We start from the raw sequence: 20,094 nt of genomic DNA on the forward strand, positions 1-20,094 counted from the left end.
TATCTGTCTTTTTTATTAATAAATGTTGTATCTTCTTGTACATGATACATCATTTTTAGCCACAGATGTTTTCGGTAAAAAAAGTTTGCTTTGCCGATTGAATGAAAATGAAATTACACACATAAATAGGTAGAATACTTTAGCTTTGCTAGTAGAGTACTTCCTTGGCAGATACAACTAATATGTACAACACACTTATGTCGACTGCTGTAATACTTTTTGACAGTCACCCGGCATATCACTACTCTAATAGATTTTTCTGGTGACATATAACTCCATGAAACAATGAATTGGGTACATGTTACAAAAATACAAATCTTTTCTTTGTTAAATTTTAGAATATAAATTACCTACGCTAAAAAAAAAAAAATTTATTAATTCTATCAATTAAACACAAAATGAAAATTACATATTAATAAGATAAACACCAATTTGCTGGATATCGTTTTTGTTATAATACGTTCAATTTGTGGATTAAATAAATTCTAGACCATGTTTGGTGGTAACAAACATATTAATCTTTGGCCCCTCATTCACCCTAACCGCCTAAATGGTCTTGTGGTAGCGGGTTCCACTCGCAGTCCGATGTATTGAAGGTTCTGACTCAGACCTATTCATTCTAAACACTTTAGGATTGGTATACTCACTGCCTCTTTGTTTTTCAAATGACCGGCTACCAAATCGACTAAGCACGATTGAGATTTTGATCGACAGACCAACGCTTTTGCCTTGAAATACATGCCATGTCCGTCAAAAGGCATTGAATTACAGCATATCAAATATTTCCAGCCTTTGTTTTTCGGAAATACATGTATATACTTATGTAAGTAGACACAACACAAACACAAACAATAAATGTTACATCTGGCTTATGGTAACAGTTGTATTACCACATTTGTACAACAAATCCTGCATAAAAATTGTGTGAAAGGTTTCTTACGAAAATATATGACATTTATTTAACATTAAAAAATCTTGAATAAGACACAGAAAAAGCAGAGGACGCTTACCGTACCGGTGCATTTCGTCCATTCTCACAGTTTTTCGTGGAGTCCGAGTTGCTCATTTGCTTTTGGTGCTGTGTATGTGTGATTTTGGTTACTCTGTGTTCTTTTTTGTGTATGTCTGTTTTCTTTGTCTGGTTTTTGTCCCTGGATTACATTCTTTTGATTACCGCTTTAACAATGCTTCCCTTTTGTTCCCTTGATTACTCTTACATAACATATTTGAAGTAGAACATACCATTCGACACCAAATGCTTCTGTTAAAAGTACACTGGCGACCTTAAAGAGACACTCTTCAACATTTACGATAAGAATGGTTTTAATGTTTTACTTTTTTCGCATAAGTTTCCCCTCGTTTACATTTGTATAAAAATCTGCCAAACCTTACAATCTTTTGTCATCATCAATTCAAATGCGATATGCATTGAAATATGAATCCTTACCCTAGACCAACAACACGAATGAGGAGAAAATTAACGCGCGCATGAGTATGTTTATTTGAGACATTTCCAATCAGTCTTTCTGGAAACGACACTCGCTTTGTTACATTTTTACATCATTTTATCATTCACTTACTAGCTATGCCTGATTAATCAAAATACACAATATGAAAAAGAAATGACGATTCAAAACAGTTCTTCCAATATTTTGATAACTTTTTTTAAATTAAGTTGATTTAATTCTGTCTTACTTAGTAATTTTAAATTCATTAACACTGCCTTTTACAATTATTGACTTTCTATATTATCAGCACGTGAGGTGCAGCGGAGGTTAGTCAGCTACGGAGTAAGAATGACCAATATGATATAAAAATAAAATCTAGGCAATTCTACTGTATTGATTATATCACTCAACCAAAGTAAAGTCAAAAAACAGTATTTCAATGAGATAAAATAATATACTTTCAATATATTTATATTTCAAACTTTCTGAATGGTTTAGGCAAAAAGTACTTTCATGCGTATTTATTTTGATTGATAAGTTGAATTGTCTTTTTGTATCATGAATCATAATTGGGGACACTCAATATTGTAATTGTTTTTCAAGTTAAATACCCTGTTAAGAGTAATCAAGAGAACCAAGATTCTAGGGGAAATCAAAATAATAAAATCCAGGGATGAAGACCAGACAACATAAAATAAGCAACACAATACATACAAAGCATCAAAGGCAAATGAGCAACTCGGACTCCACTAAAACTTGGAGCATAAACTAGGTGCAATGAAAAGTATGACACATTGAACAAATGCCGGTGTAGTTGAATGCGTAGTCAGAAAGAAACGAAACAAAAAGAAGGCATATAAACAAATTAATAAAATAATATATAAATAAACACCCTCCCCACAACAAAAAAACTAAAAAAAGCAAAATAAACAAAAACAAACAAACAAATCAAAACAAAAAACAAACGTACCAAATCAAAAAAAAGCAGAACACAAATTGTAATAATAAAAAAAAAACAAAAGAAAATCAATAACAATAATAAAATAAAAAAATAAAAGCCCAATGCAAAACATTACATTCCGATCGAAATTCTTTTCTATATTAGATCTCTTACTTTAGTTTCTGGCAAAGAATTGTACCAATATTCATCTCGTTCGGATCACCAAATTGACGTTCTCGTCCAAGTTTCATAAGACATAAAGAAATATTAAAGACAGCATAATCTATAATGAAACGAACTATCATTAGAATAAATTTTAAAAGACGTCAAACATAAGTTTGCAATTACTGTGGTGAAATGTGATTTACTTATAAATGGCACAAAAGCATGTCGGGTTTATTTCGATATACCTACATTGTTCTATATAAACTATCATTCATTTCCGTCGATACGATCATACTATAAAAAAATGTTTTTTTTTAAGATACAATGACAATAAAAAAAAAAACGAAAACAAACGAAATCCAATAGTGTGTAAGAAAAAACATAAATACAGACTTCCACAGACAAAATCTTTTTACGTGTTCTAAAAAATACAAAAGTCCTACTTTTACCTTTTCAAAACGATATTTACAGAAGCTTTTTTTATTGAGTTGATCATATAGCGCTGTTATACGGTTCATACAAGTATCCAGCAAAAGATAGCAGGGTGCTTCAAAATCACAATTTGTTTGATGTGAACGGTAATGGAATGATAACAAATAATATGGTTTTATTGTAGAAGTTACATTCATGTACAATAAAACATTCAGATACCCAATCAATTTTACTCTTATCAGACAATTTTAGCAGTTTGGTTTGTTTCACATATTCAAGCCATTATGCATAAAGTTAGTTTGATACATTGATATATGGGGGACAGTTCACTGATGCGTGTACATGTATATTGGGTAATCCAATATTTGGTTAAAAATTCCTTTTAAGTTACGCATTTTTCTTATTAATTCAATCAGCCCTTACATTACATTAATATTCTATCTTGCTGACATATGTGTTGACGTATTTACTTTTTTTTTCATAATTGTCTTGCATTCATTTTTTTTTGTGAAACAAATTGAATATGCCACCCCCAATCGGCCCTGTTATTAAGTATTCGTCTGTTGTTGAAACACACGAAACACTGCAATGTCACACATGTCTTCAAATATGTAAAGCATTACATGTAATAAACAGATGTTCATCGAAGGAAGATACCACAAGATACCAACAAATGTATTTATCTTTCGTGTAAATCTAAATATATGAAAAAAAAACACAATTAAGTTAAAAGTATTCCTAAATGTTTCCGCCAGTTTTTGTTCCAATCAAAATTGTGCATTGTTCTGGTTTAAATAATAACACTTCTACAGAGACTTATTTATACCGATATGAATGTGCTAAGGGGGTCAAGACAAAAGCCCCCCTCCCCAGACCAAAAACCCACCAGACAAAAGCCCCCACGAGAATTATTTTCATCATTTATAAATAATATTGCATTCACTGTAATAAGAACACGGACATATACACTATATTAATATTGATTCTTTTTACCGCAGTAAAAAGCAAATACATGTATTTTGTTTTCTTTTGAAATATAAGTAAAAGTTCTTATTCAATTATTTGGTGTTTCGAAACAATTATTTTTGACGCATTGGACATATTTACATGTATTGGATACCCGCTACATTGAAAGTCTAAGCATGGTCACAAATGATATAAAATGTACATGCATATAATTTACAACCAATTTGCCTCAGATGCTTTGTTATTATGTATAGAAAAGTTGACTGCAAGACAGATATGAATTCAAAGCCTCACAAATAAAACAAATCAATTCACTATTTTCTGCTCGTCCATATTTTTCCAACAGAGACGAAGACGGAAAATTTTATACACACATTTATAAATTTAATTTAATCCACATAATCAAAATGCAACCGAAATATTCGCCACACTTCTGCATTTAAACTATAAACGCTAAATTTAAACACATTCTCTAACACACAGCTCCCAAAATGAACCTCGTTTCCTTATGTCGTTTATAATGAATGCATGTTTTGACACATTTCTTCATTGTTTTATTCAATTAAATTACTAAAATAAGATTTATTACGAAATATTTTGCCGAACAACAACTGGGAACAAGGTAATTATCTAACTAAGAAGTGTATAAACGGATTGAGATTGTTTATTACCAAATACAATACTAATAAGCTACAAGTGTTTTTTTTTAATATACCTGGTAAACATGTAATATCTTCTGATAAACTACAAGAAAAAATCTCCTGGAGGCACCATTATATGTTTGATTACTTATCCTTTAAAAACATTAATAGTATATGTAAGTAGGATAAAAATATTTGTATATTGACATCTTGAAAAACTATATATAAGACATGAAAGACTTGATTAAGTATTAGTTTTAGAAACATCTAAGACATCACAATGCTAAAGCTTGTTGTATTGATTATTGTTTATGTCTGTTACGTTCAGGCAAGAGACTACTACCGTAAGTAGCATCAATTAAACTTTAAGTTTAAGTAACATACATATCATTTATCATATCCCTTCAGCGCCTCCGTATGGAGTGTATCATATCACAACTCAAACGTTACGCCAGAGCTTGCCGAAACTGTGCAGACTTTTTGTATCGCACTAGAATTCTAACAAATAGACATCTGAAACAGGGTCATGTTGCTACAAGATTGAAGTCATCACATCAGAAGTTTTATGGCCGTCTTCATGAACTCGTGGATCGTTATGATGTATCCATCTGCGCCATGAAAACTAATTTGTTCAACGTGTCATAGTTTCCCTTTCCTCTTTTGTCTACCACTGACTTCAATTTTTTTATGAGCAACTCGGCGGGTGTTTCTAGAAAAGCAGAGGACGCTTTCCCTACCGGTGCACCTGGTCCAGGCGCCAAGTTTTTAATGGAGTCCGAGTTGCTCATTTGCTTTTGTTACTTTGTAAGTATGATTTTAGTTACTTTATGTTCTTTATTGTGTATTTCTGTTTTTCATGTCTGGCCCCGAATATAATCATATTTTATTTTCCCTATTTATGAAATCTTGCAGTATTCCAAATTTTAAAATACGTAAAACACCGAGGCTTCATTCCTTGCACTGCATATGGTAGAACCTCTCGGTGATGGATTTGGCTTCCTCTTTCGATAGGTGTGGTGATGAGTACTTCTTGTATACGACTAATGTTTTGATAATGATCTGCCTACATATATGATTTTAATGTTGCTGATGAGAGGTGACTCCTTGAAACACGTGTACAACATATCGAAATTTACAATATATAATACTGGTATCTTTTGTATTTAAGGAGGTAGATCTAAGGTAAGGGACACAACTCTTACAAATCATTGGAACGTTTGTATTTACCATTTTACAACCAGTTCATGTAAGCAACAAAATAACTTGGACTGATTTCATTCTGTTTCAAGGGAAAGCTCGAAAAACTGGTGAAATTAAATATGATACAAATGTATCGCTGATTTAAAGAGTTATGTCCCTTACCTAGGTATACCTCCTTAATGGAGATAGAAAAGGGTCTTTGTTCGAGGCAAATTGCAAAGTAACATGTACTAAAATCATATATTTGTATTTACAGTACGTTTTTATATCTATGAAAAATGTAAGTACATAGACATGTTTAAGATAACAAAATGTTACCCATCTGATGTAGATCAATGTAAATTTGTATGCTTCTATTTTAGTAAACCCATGTTTACCAAACCCATGTAGATATGGAGGGACATGCAAGAGTATTGGTTTATTCGGGTACAAATGCTTCTGTACAAACGGCTACAAAGGAAAGAACTGTCAGTGTAAGTTATGCATAACACTTTTATGCCTTCCGTCATTTTTGTTGCTTGATCTGTTTTGCAGCCGGAAATTAAGTTAATTAGAAAATAACGACAAAAGGTATAACTTATAATGTTATAAATCGTTCGATTTTGAAGCTTTGATACATGGCACGGCAAAATAAAAAAGAATGAATTCGATAATTATTGGAAAATAATACAATCCATGTTTTTGTTCAATAAAAAAAAAATATATTAAAGGCTTTTAACATGCTGACAAATACGTTTGTGCAGAAGACACTGAGGTATCTGTACGCATTTAATTTTCGAAATACAATTTGTGTATGCATGTTCTTTTCAGAGTTTAGGTGTGTCAGTGTCATTTTACTTGATTGTGTTTTTTATGTTTGTAGTCAACGCATGCACTCCTAACCCATGTCTCAACGGAGGAACCTGTGCACTGATTTATGGCCCTCCTTTCTACCAATGTTCTTGTCCATATGGCTACTATGGGACAAAATGCGAATTTAGTAAGTTTTTATTTCGTTTAGTTATCCTTAACAAAACATACTCTGAATAACAAAGTTTTGTATCATAACTTAGTCATTGGTTAAAAATAGGTCTTAGATCTCTGTTGTCAAATGACTTTTTCTTGATTTTCGTTTGTTGCATATTATGATATATATGTGCGGAAAATGAAGCATATTTTACAAGCAGTCAAGATGTTGCGTCAAGTCTCAATGCGCATATTTTTTCTCCACAAATCTCCTATTATCAAATCACTTGGAAAATATGTGTACAAAATGTGCAATGAAAACACAATTTTACTGTGTACTCTATAACATTTACTTCAGTTGACTTTTATAAAATGTACGAAAGGTTAAGTGCATGTACAAACATATGTTCAAAAAAGATATATGAGCAAGAGTTAGAGAGTTCATTTATTGTTAAATCAAAGCGTGAATAATTTCCCAGAACTTAAATTAATATTACCAGGCAAGTTATTACAACTATGGTTTTAATATTATGTCTTTTACTTTTATATTCAAAGTACAGTTAACCCAGGTTCAACACACAGTTAAACTGATATGAAGGTTCATAAATAAGTACCTGGTTAAGACAGGCTTTCCGTTTATTCAGGATTATATTAAACCAAATTTATATGTAAAGGATTGTATAACTTTTTTTCCTGTATAGAGCGTCATTACTACGACCGCTGTGGAGGGTGTTTAAATGGTGGCCTCTGCATCAGTGACAGCTATGGCAAATATGTATGTAGATGCAAGCCTGGGTATTATGGAAAGCGTTGCATTGGTAAGTGATATTTATTTCTTATAAACAAAAAATCGAAATTTTCTTTTATTTCCGTTTGCCTCTATGTAATATTACATACATACATAGATTTTACTCCGCTAACGGGGGTACACAAAAGTAAAATAACTCTGCAAAATGAGCAAAAACATGTTATGTTCCGACATTCTGATATCAGACTCTAAGCATCTTTGTGACAAAAAAAGTTTTGTTGATGAATACATTAAGTATTCATTGCATAATTCCCATGAAACATGTGGTTAAAATTCCTTGAAATTTATATATTTTGCTTCTTTATCAAGGGAAAACACTGAATAAAATTTAAGCAAACCAAGTAAAGGGTACTCCTTTTAATGTTTGGAATTCAAAAAAAAAAAAATGTTTCCGTGATACCCCTTGACAGTAATGATAGTAAAATCATTTTTGGCTCCATTGGTTCACATATTTCCTATACGTCACCAATTACAGTGTCAGATGATTTTTATACTAATGAAAATATAACGTTTTCTAAAGAGAAGGGTACTTGTGTAAGGTAAGCTTTCTATTCTGTGGTATGGTGGCAAAAGTGCGGGGAAGGAAAATGGGGATATAAGATGGGAATAACAATTTTTAATAAATCATTTGTTTTAAAAAATATGGAGAATCGAATGAGAATAATACTTTAAATGCTGTTGAATTTCAAATATAAATATATTTATTTGGAAAAAAAATATGCCGTAGGGAAATGGGGATATAGGGGGTGGTTTATGGGGTAGTTGGGAATAAAAAACATAAACGATGGCATTCGGTGTTATTTATTCATATTTAATATATATAAAACAATCTAAAATGTATTCTTTTATTACTATCTTCATTTCAGATCCGTACTATTGAAGTTCAGGCTACAGATCAGTGATGTGATAAATAAAGATATGGTGTATAAATAATCTAGTTAATTTTTTGTGTTTTACGATATATAGGTAAGAACATCCTTTCGTGGCTGAAGAAAAACTACATTTTTCTGTCATATAACAAACAGCCCCATATCAACAATTGACACACATGTAAACAAAAAACAAAGACTAAAAAAAAAACCAAAACAAACAAACAAACAAACAAACACACACACAGTCTGTAATCTGCTTAACTTCTACAAATATACATGAAACCTGTCAAAACTATTCGGTTTACGAAGGTTACGTACACTTTTAAACGTACATGAATTTGTGATTGAGAATTAATTCTATAGAAAAAGCAAAGAACAAAAAACAAACAAAAACAAAAACTAAACAAAAACAAAAACAAAACCAAACAAATCATATTCTGATTATTTGACGCTGGAAAAAGAAATTAAAAACATTTCAATCATTGTTATTAACATTTCAAATATTAAAAAATTCCAAGATATTGCGGCATATAGGACATGGATGACCACTAATTGGACTGGAATCAGACATTGTGTCCGAGCTGGACGAGATTCTTTTCCAACAATATGCATTTGCTTCTGATTGTAGTACAATGGGAACCCATTTTTTGACAAGTACAAAGACGAGTCCGTTCGATTGATCAAAAGTTCTTATTCTGAAATGCATGATTATCTGACATAGGACGTTAAACTATATTCAATGCAATTAATAACTTTAACTTAACTTAAGCTTCAATTTAGAAAAGAATTCGACCCACATTAACAAAACACAGCACTAAATCAAGAACCAGTACCCTATTATGTGCTGATGCAATATATACATATATTCATTTTCAGATATTGAAATATATAATGGTTTAACATTGTACTGTTTTGTGCAGCGTGTTCTAATAGTGGATTTGTACGCAGATCAGATATTGAACCGTCTTATTGCCATCGATTTTATATTTATATGGGAGCAACATGCTCTTTTTATCATTTTTGTTGTTCCTCCGACAAAATTGGTTGTTATAAGGATGATCAAAACCAAATTTCCCGACAATATTTTTCATTTAGACCTTGAATGTACTTAAATATTGCTTCTTATTTCGATGGATACTTTTTAAATTATTCAAAGTACTTTTGCATGACGATCTGACATATGCGATGAATTTATTTTTAAGATCCATGTCATATATTTATGTTGTTGATAAAGTCACACATTAATTTTGGTAAATCTTCAGTACCTTAGTTTTGTTATAGACGTTAAACAATTTTTGCAGAATGTTTTATAAATATATGTGTTGGATTTATAAGCACAAAAGAAAATCATCCCTTGCTTTTCATACGCTTTTGCTATTCGAAAATACATTTAAATGTAACAACCCATGTACCGCTCAGCAGAAGAAAACCAGCCAGTAAGAGCGAAAGTGACTTTAGCGAAATTTCTATATTAAGCATATGTGTACCGATTGTAACATATTGTTCATCAATAAATATTTCTGAAATTGAAAATAATACAGTCATGTTTGAATTTGGCTTCTGTCTGCTGTTCTTTAAGATTAAAAACAATTATATCTGTTGACTACTATTTTGCATTTCCACTTTGGCAAACGACACCCCCTGAAGTACAAGTATTGACAGATTGACCTAGCCTGTTAGAAAATACAAAAAAATATATATAAATGATTAAAGATATAGATTATAAATTCTATATCTTTAAAAACAAGATTATCAGATGGACAGTCAGTAAGTGATTCAAAAAATCGGAAATTATTAAAATATTGTGGTACATGTTATTGCACACCACAATTAGAAATTGTTAAGTTAAAAGTCTAGTGACCATATTTGTTTCTCATAATGACTTCTATGAATTATCGAAAAGGTAAATTAGATACTTGGATAGTTGTTCTATTCGGTAAATATTACTACTTCATTAAATGATTATTGATGGTGGTTCAGTTTATCGTGAAGTTCCAGACTATATGAACAATACAGTCAAATTAAACAAAAAACAAAAACAAACAAAAACAAAAACAAACAAACAAACAAACAAACAGATAAACAATACTTGTTTCATTGTTTTTCGTTACATAAAGTATCTACTGCAAACTGGAAAGGGTGCAAAAGGACAAAAAATCAAAATGTTTAAAGTAGCCAAAACCTTGTTAAAACACAAACTGGAAATAAATAAGATAAAATATATAGAAAACATTACACAGAACTTAAAAAGAACAAGCCGTACTGAACAAGAAAAATATTATGTGAAATCGGGTGTTCAATGTTAGCAATTACTTTATGTACTAGCCAGATGTCAAGTAAAGGAAAGGAAAAACATATCACTTTTACATAAAGAAGTCGCTTTTCAAATTTGCTATGATCATTTCAACTATCGAATTATTATTTGCACAATACTCTATAAGAAATGTTGAATACATTCACGACGTTTATCTCACTATCTTTTGCATGGTTATATATTAATTTCTTACACGAGTTTGTTACTTGAATTAATTCTACCGTTCCAAATTCCATCCAGAATTTTTTTCGTTGACTTTACAAATGAGATATAAGTTTTATCAACTTATAGAGTCTTGTCGCAACAATAATATACACTACATAAAATAGAACATTTACGAAATAAATTCAGCTAGTAAAACAGAGGGATTAGATTTTACAGGACAATGGAAAAATAAGGATAAAAAACAAATAACAAAAATCAGAAATAAATTAACATAACTGAAGAGAAACATAGATGGGACGGATGGATGTGCTGTTCTTAAGCAGCACGGATTTTAAATGTAAAGTATTAGACTAGGATTTTTGTTTTATTTTTTTAATAATTGTGAAGACATTATGAAAATAAGTATATATTCTTCGTACGTTAGATCATTAATATCTCTGTTAAGCAGTGAAACGTGAATTCTTCATAGGAATCCAGCACATGCTCTCGAATAATGTATTGCTATTTTCTGTATAATTTGTACAAAAAATTGTAGACGTTTTCAATGTTAACACCGCAAGTATTCACAATATTCACAAGTATTCAGCTACAATATAAACTCCGTGTAGATCCTTATTCAGGAGAGACACTGAGCATTATGGCTGGGTCAAACAAACGAACCGTAAATACAATATCAATGGAATGTATATTTTATGCAAAGAGTATTCGCTTCGGATTACACGCTTAAATTTCGTTGTTGAATTGCATTTCGCACGTGTTCACTTAAGGTGGCAGGGGATAGTAGCGACGTAGCATCTACCTGTCCCCCTCCTTAAATTTTTGGCTAGTCAATATGGTTGCGGAAACCAGTTTAAATTCGCAGCCTTCATACGACTAAGTATTACAACAATTTGACCTGGTAATGGGCATATGTGTCTGTGTTTAAATGACTCGGAAATGGTTGTAGATAGATAGCTTAAAGGCTGCAGCAACTAGGGGATTTTGCCTGAAAATGTACTTTCGGTGTTTAATGTTGGTTATCTTAAAATTAAGCGTTTTAAGCCAAAAGCTTAAACCTGAACCTAAAACATGTTCTAATTTCTTCTATTTTCATGAAATCCCGAAGAAATATGATATCTCAGCTCACTTATCACACTAGTTACACCAGAGAGTACAACAATATCAACAGATAAATCAGAAAAAAATATACACATAACGACAATGTTATTGAACTTTACTATCCCCAGCCCTTAAGTTGTTCCATTCTCTTTTTTACATGTCTAAAGAAGAGGTCCTGATCATGTAGAAATAATTAAAATGCAATTTCGTCTTTGAATACGAACAACAATGTTGAATTTTGAAGTTGTCATAAAAAGTCAGTTAACGTGAACTGCCTATGATGGAGTTAAATGAGTTCCATGCAAAAATAACACTACAAAATAACGTGCATTATAATTTTATTTTTCTCATACAATTTTAGAATATTGCACATGTACTAATTCCACTATGCATTTGTTTAGAGTTTTATACTGTGTAGAAATTTATCTCAGGACAGGAAGGGCTCAGACATAAACTAATTAAGGAACATAACATACTCTGATAACATGGATGAGTAAGTGCTTGAATTTTATATTTAGTTAAAAAAACTTTTTCAATAACAGCCGAGATTATATTCTTTAATTGAAAGAATAATCAGTGAAACCAAGGTTATTGGAAAGATGTAATTAACACTTTATTAGAAATCATTATAACAATTCAACAAAATTATGATATTTCGATTTAATAACCCATTATTTGTGTAGCAGAGCAAATGAATGACAACACATTTAAGTATGATTTTGTGTTATTATTTTTCCCTTTCGTTTACCCCAGGCAAGAAATTTTATAAGCAACTCATTTAGAGGTTTTAGAAAAGCAGAGAAAGTATATCAGACCGATGCACCTGTTAAATGCGTCAATTTTTAAAAGATCCCGCATTGGCCATTTACTATTGTTTCTGTGTATGTGGTAGTTAAGTCAAGTGTGAATGTATTTTTTATGCCAAGTTGCTGCCCTGGACTAAGTTGTTTTTTATTGCCGGCAGTATCCTGTTTCTTTTGAATTCTTTCTAAATTTGCGCAAAAATGGTTTCTTAAAATGCACAATAGATCAGACCTCACTCAAACTAAGTTGAATGCGCTTTATAGAAGCAATTCTGTTTATTTTTTGTAACGATACCTTACAACACTGAGGCTAAACTCCTTAAAGAACCGCGTTACCCTGCGATGCATAAAACTCACTCGTGTCGTTAACACATTTGATTAATCAACTGTATTTATAACTTGAAATAATAGACTTATATTAAAAATGCTGTTTATTGCATTAACTTGCAATAGGCACATTATAAGAAAAAAAATGTTGATAAACAGATTAAGAAAAAAAAAAGAAACAAATTTGGTAGGCAACAGAACTTAATTTCATTTACTTAATTTGATATGTAATGCATTTCTTTAATCATCTTTATTCATAACTTGACATAATAAAACTCATATTATAAAATCTTACACCAAGCAAACACTTAAAACAAGCCTGTTATTTATAAAAACAATGTTGATAAACGGATTAAGATGGAATATATTTACAAAAAAGTAAAGTGATATAAGACATGAATTTACTTAATTTACTTATTTGATATGAAATACAGTGACACCTTTCTAAACCGGGCCACTAATCGGAATTTAAAATTGGTTTAGTTAAGACAGGTTTTCAATTAACCAAAATTCCAAATACATATAAAATGATAAAAAAATACTTAAAAAGTGCCTGGTTTGGTTAGACTTTCGGATAGTTAAGGCTTTGAATAAGACAGGTTACACTGTATTTCTTAAAAAAAGGTTTTTAAAAAATCATAGCTAGACGTTATTGCTGTCTGATTTGTTCGCTTCAATGAAATAAATCGTTTAAGAACGTTCATATTAAGTACACAAAACATGTTTTTTTTTTCAATCCTGACATTTTCAAATTCTATATAAGACAACGACGATAACCATTAAGCATCAGTTCTGGAAACTGACAAGAAACTATCATGCTAAAGTTTGTTGTATTGGCAGTTGTACTTTGTGCCTGTTACGTTCAGGCATATGACTACAGTAAGTAAAGTAACTTTGATTTATCTATCTCATTTTATAATTCATTTACTGACAAATTTTACTTCTGTCTTCTTTGATTTTCAACAAACTACGTGAAATGTAGAACAATGAAACCCGTCTAAAGCCAACTCTAAATAGTCTAAAGCCAACTCTAAATAATTGGAAAACCTGTGTAAAGAAGACACTTTTAAAGTCCTTTTATTTCTATTTAAATTACACATATTTCTGTGTACAATACTTCGCCATTACATGACATTTGAATTTTCATCAGCTTTTACAACTTTCTTGTTAATTGTTTTGAAACACTGAGTTTTTAATTTAAGTTGTATAACAAACCCTATATTCCTTCGTTTAAGCAGTAAAACCGTGAGTGTAAACGTCATGCACACAGGATTTCGTATGTGTAGTGTTGAAAGGGGGTCAGTGAAGGGAGTACTGCTTTCGATCTTTCGATTTATTAGTGTTAAAATCAATGAGTCAGTATCGGATATGTATAAAGAAGTCAAAACAATGGTTGATGTTTTTATACCCTGACTCTCGTATGTACTTTTTTCAAATTTAAGTTCTGTCACAAAATACAGACTCAGGTGCATAATACATTTTTTTTGTAGGAGACCCTTGCAAACCACGTCCATGCGTGAATGGTGGAACCTGTTGTAGAAAAGGATCGTCTTACACTTGTAAATGTAGATACGGCTACTATGGAAAGAACTGTCAATGTATGTTAGTCTTTGAGAGATGATATCTGGTTGTTGTAATTAGTCTTGGTTGATCATAAATCTTCATTTTTTATACAATTGATAAGAATGAACAAAATCAAACAACAACCAAAGGAGTATAAATTATTACATTCGCTAATTATAAAAAGACATTATATATTCAGATCTAGATTTCTAAATTATAACTTGTATCATACTGCTATTAATTATGGCTGAAAACTCATTTTTTTGCATTTATAACAGTTAGAAATGAAAATCATGTTTGGAAATGTGTGTAAATATGTGATATGTGAACCCAAGATAGTTATATATATATATATATCTGAGTAAATTGTATTTGTTGTTGTAGACAACTCATGTTCACCAAGTCCATGTAAAAACGGAGGAACATGCAAGTGTCTTGGTGGCTCCAAATTCAGATGCTATTGTAAAAAAGGCTACAAAGGAAAATACTGTCAATGTAAGTATCTACTATTATTTTTCGTGATGTGCATTGTTATAATTGCCTTACATTTTCTAAACATCGGTAAATATTTCTGACGATATTATGCTTTCAAAATATATGATATTAGGTTGGTTGATATTATCCGATTGTCAAATAAACAATGAATAAACATATCAGAATACGAGGCAGTGCAACATATTAATTTTGTTTTTTCCCAAATACTCTTATTGTACTATATTTTATTTGTCCAGCTTTTCTCATAATATGAAATAACATACTATTCAAACGTAATGCCGGATCGACTTTTAATTCGCTGAGAACGGAATAATACCAGTTATGAACATTTCCACAGATTATATGATCTAACAATATGTTATATAAATATGAGTTAATGTAGTAAATATCGTGGTTCTTAATTTAAAAAAAAAAATTATAAAAAAAACTGTTTATCCAAATCCTGGACTTTTCTTAATGTAAAAGATGGGATTGAAGTATCACTTCCTACTAATATCAATTTAAACATTGTATCAAAGATTGATCTTTACCACCCATATAATATTTTAATGATTATTTTATTGTTGTAGATGGCCCATGTTACACCAATCCATGCCTTAACGGTGGAACGTGTGCATATATGTATGGGTTGCCATTCTATAAATGCTCATGTGTACCTGGCTACTACGGCAAAAAATGCCAAATCAGTGAGTCATTGCATTATCTAGTATGTACGTTTCAGGAGGTGTCCAATATATTGTAAAAAAAGTTGTAAAAATGTCATAAATGAACTATATGTACACGATTTTGCTGTCTTGAAAAAAAATACTATAACTGAAAATAAAGGTAGTTTTCAATTTCTTCAGAAATGAATATTGGTATCACTTTTTTGGGGGGACGTGCGGTTCATTATGTTGTTCCTTTTTTATGTATTTGGTTCATTTCATTTTTGTCATACCTTGAATGGTTAATGCTACATTTGTTTTTTATCATTACTATAGAACGTTATTATAAAGACCGCTGTGGAGGCTGTTTAAATGGAGGTAACTGTATTTGTAACAAATATGGTAAATACTTTTGCAAATGCAAGTCTGGATATTCTGGAAAACGCTGCAGTGGTAAGTTAAAGTTATCTTTTTATCGAATAAGTACTAAACCAATTGCTTTTCTTTCTCAATATAACGTCTAAGTGTTATTTTACAATTAACTGGACTTAAGACCCTACCTTAAGAACAAACTTTGTTTTCCAAGTTTTGGAAATTATAAGTTTTTCACCAGTTCTATCTACTTTAAGGTTATAAGGTTCAGTATTGCTAAATTTTGAAGGATCTCTTGACAATGTAATCAACCATAAAAAATGGAATATGTATAAAGACATATGATGTTGAAGTCATTCATATCAAGCCAGCTATTGGCCGTTAATTAAAGCATGTATTCATTACAAGTTCATAATATAGTGGTCATCGTTATGATAAATTGACTGCCCATGGGACAGTGATATTGCTTAACACGTTGATACTACCCTGAAACTTAGGCAATATTACTTCCCGAGATTAGTCATTTTTTCGATTACGTCCTCCACATGCAATTATTAGTTTATTTTATTGAAGGATCTGAAACGAGTATTATAGTGAAAACTTGGCCCAAACACTGTCACAAGACAATGCCTTCCTCTTGAAATTATAGCTGACATTAAAATATACCACATAATCATGTTTAATGTATTGTGTTGAACTGGTAAAAACACAAATATTGATACAGTTCGTTTGAAAGATTATCATACTTCTTATAATGTTCATATCTTTGTATTCTCTTTCTCAAATATTTTATAAGGATTCATAATGCCTTTTCTTTTATAAGCAACGATGTACCGAAATGAACAATCGTTGACACGTGTTTTCCAACCAGATACTACTAGTCAACCTATTCGCAAAAGTTTATACCGCACTAAAATTAATTGGTTTTCAGTTCAGCTTTGTTTTTTTCTGACATGAAATGAAAATTGATATTTTGTTATTATTGTATAAATTATTTTTCCAGGTAAATACTACTAACTGCAGTTTGACATCAGACCAATGCCGTAATTAATGAAGTAATAAAGTTTGATGTGTTAGTCATCTTGTTTTGATTAGTCAGGACCTACATTTGCTTATCTGTTCTTTTTTTTTTTTTTTTAACTATTTAAAAGTATAATGTCACTCAATCAAAGACAGTCGCTGTTAAGAATAGGTAGACTTACAATGTTAGAAATAAACTTCATGATTTACCTAAACGAAAACACCTTACCTGTTTACACACAGTGAGTTTTAAGCTTATCTGGCCCTAGTCCATGTGAGCTATTGGCATCTTTCGTCCTCGTGAACATTTTATCTAACATCTTCTCTAGAACTATTGAATAGATTTTGAGACACTTAGCATTATTGTTCCTTAGCCAAATTCTGATATGAGAGTAAAAGTTTTTAGCATGATGAAATCTGTCTGTGGTAAAAGTTTGTGGATAATCTGAGGACCCATATTGGTGAAAAAACCTTATTGAATGTTTTTTGCTGTTATTACATTAAAAAATCTTTCCCTCTAGAGCAACTGTACAGAATTCAATGAAAACTAATTTGGCTGTTTGTTATGGTATCATCCGTAAAACTTCTGTAGTGATGACTTCAATCTTGTAGCAAAATAACTCTGTTCTAGAAACCTGTTGTCAAGAGCAATACAAAAAGTTTGCGTAGTTTCGGCAAGTTCTGGCATAACGTATGATTTGTAATATAAACACTATACGCAGGTGCTGAAAAAATGTTGCCACAGATGAAAGGAAAGTTGACAATTTTGAATGAAATTTCATCACGTTTGTCGTAAAGTTTGGTTAATAGTTTACCTTTACTACCGATCTCTAAGAGTGGGACAAGATATGAGGATGACTTCACAGTGTCTGTAGTATCTTTTGTCTCACGTTCATTGGAGTACATGCGATGTATCATATCCCCGAACCGAAAATAGGATTATTTAAAGATAATACATCATCTATATAGCGGAAACTGAAGGATCTAACTAAACGATATTATTTCTTTTGGATCGGATCAGCTATAATGTTAGCCTGATTACAGTGAAGGAATATGTCAGCAAGTAAAGGAGTACAATTTGTTTCCATTGGAATGCCGACAGATTGTTGAAAAAAAAGCATCCATCACACTGGACAAATACGTTGTCAAAACATCTACTTTTGTATATTTGAAAGATGATTTGGAATTATTTCTCACAAAGTATGAGGAATCTCTACCTGGAACTATATATTTGTATCTAGGTGTACCATCTTTTTTTGTCTTGACAAACAACGTTTTTATGTAGGGAGTTTACCTGAGTTTGGGGAATAGAAGTATGTGGTGTTGAACAATCAAGGGTTTGAATGTAAAATCATGCGACAAAATGTTATAAATCTTTTTCCAAACTGTCATTAAAGAAAACATAAATTAACAACTATAAAGGAATAATGAAAATGAAAGCTCATCAAAAGATTAACAGGTGTTGATTGGCAGTACTGATTTTTAGGTGGCCATTTTGCGAACATTTTTACCATTTGCTCAAATCTCAAATTCCATTTTTTTTTATTTCTAAATAAAACATTGTGTTGTAAGATAAATGATGATGACGTTTGTGCTGGGCAGCTATTTTGTACAAATTTGTATTATACATACTTGATTTAAACGACAATTATTTTAGTTAGTGAACATGGTCTTGATGATGACGCTTATGTCACAAAGAAAGTCTTCTATTCGTATGTCAAAAAGTTATAATACAAAAGAGTAAGAAATGTGATGAGAGAAAAGAACATACAAACACAAAAAAAAAACAAAACACAAAAACAGAACAAAAAAGCAGAATAAAAAAAAACAAAAACAAAAACAAAACAAAAACAAAAACAAAAAACAAGTCTTCACGTTTTTCCAGTAAAAAATGTTATATGAAGGTATTGATGAAATACTTAACCTATATGAGAAAACAACTGACTAAAGTTCGGTCGACCTTATTATCTAGTAACGGATTTAATCTTACACAGTCTATTCTTATTTGTTTTAACTATGTAATTATTTTTTTTATAAATGGGCTTTAAATTATAGTAGCATTGAGTACATGCTTTGACATAAATTATACAAAATATAATTAATACAAGAGATAAGCAAACACACAAATAAAACATAAACAGGTATTAGTAACCGTCTCGCTCAATCAATTAAATCACCAAATTAAAGCTTCTCAAACACATCGTCATCATGACTTTTGAAATTTGCGGACAACAATTCAACAAATACAGTTTTGCCCTTTGTGGAGATGTTTCGTGTCTCCACAAAATTCTTTTAAATCGAAGGATGTTGTATAAAACCCTTTTGCATAAAAAAGTCTGTTGTCCTGCTTTAAATAGTGTAACCATGTTTTCTGCGAATGATTGTTATGAATAACTCTATACTCAAATCCTTCAGATTATTGTCTGTCATTCTTAAAGTAATTAAGCGTTTTAAAGTTTTAGGTAGTCAAATATACACTGTTGGAGCGCAAAGATATTTCTTTGTATGTTCATTTGTCATGCTCCATAGAAAGGTAACATTACATGTGAAGAATATTGCAAAATCAACTTTTATTTAAAGATTTGTTTTTATCAGTAAAGAACAAATACTCATTGTAGTTTGTATTGTGCAATATGTGTCGAACGCATTGACTGATATATAAAGAGGAGAATTTTACTTAAAAATTTGTTTTTATATTAATTGATGCATTTTTTTTTATATTAGATGTGAATATACAAATTAAACATTGTAATAAATATGGCAGTTAATCAGTCTGCCCTTTCAAGAGCAATACAACAATAAAACTTTATTTAAAAAAATGGTCTGATATGATTTTTTTTAATGACAGAATGATAACAGTTGTCCACTTCAATTAT

General features: G+C 30.9%; 2 protein-coding genes across 2 annotated transcripts; both read left to right on the forward strand.

Annotated features, from left to right (window-relative positions):
- The first annotated feature begins 4,812 nt into the window (after positions 1-4,812).
- LOC148620219 (uncharacterized) lies at positions 4,813-8,478 on the forward strand. The gene is made up of 5 exons (XM_088580914.1): positions 4,813-4,936; positions 6,155-6,265; positions 6,655-6,771; positions 7,439-7,555; positions 8,412-8,478. Exons 1-5 carry the CDS (start codon positions 4,873-4,875, stop codon positions 8,423-8,425), a joined length of 423 nt encoding a protein of 140 aa, XP_088437040.1. The 5' UTR covers positions 4,813-4,872; the 3' UTR covers positions 8,426-8,478.
- A 5,401-nt stretch (positions 8,479-13,879) lies between these two features.
- LOC148620220 (uncharacterized) lies at positions 13,880-17,274 on the forward strand. Its single transcript, XM_088580915.1, has 6 exons — positions 13,880-14,003; positions 14,615-14,722; positions 15,072-15,182; positions 15,752-15,868; positions 16,163-16,279; positions 17,202-17,274. Exons 1-6 carry the CDS (start codon positions 13,940-13,942, stop codon positions 17,213-17,215), a joined length of 531 nt encoding a protein of 176 aa, XP_088437041.1. The 5' UTR covers positions 13,880-13,939; the 3' UTR covers positions 17,216-17,274.
- Positions 17,275-20,094: the final 2,820 nt, after the last annotated feature.

Source organism: Perna viridis, chromosome 4 (assembly GCF_037379345.1).
Source record: "Perna viridis isolate PV_CMFRI_1.1 ecotype Kerala chromosome 4, ASM3737934v1, whole genome shotgun sequence".
Taxonomy (NCBI): domain Eukaryota; kingdom Metazoa; phylum Mollusca; class Bivalvia; order Mytilida; family Mytilidae; genus Perna; species Perna viridis.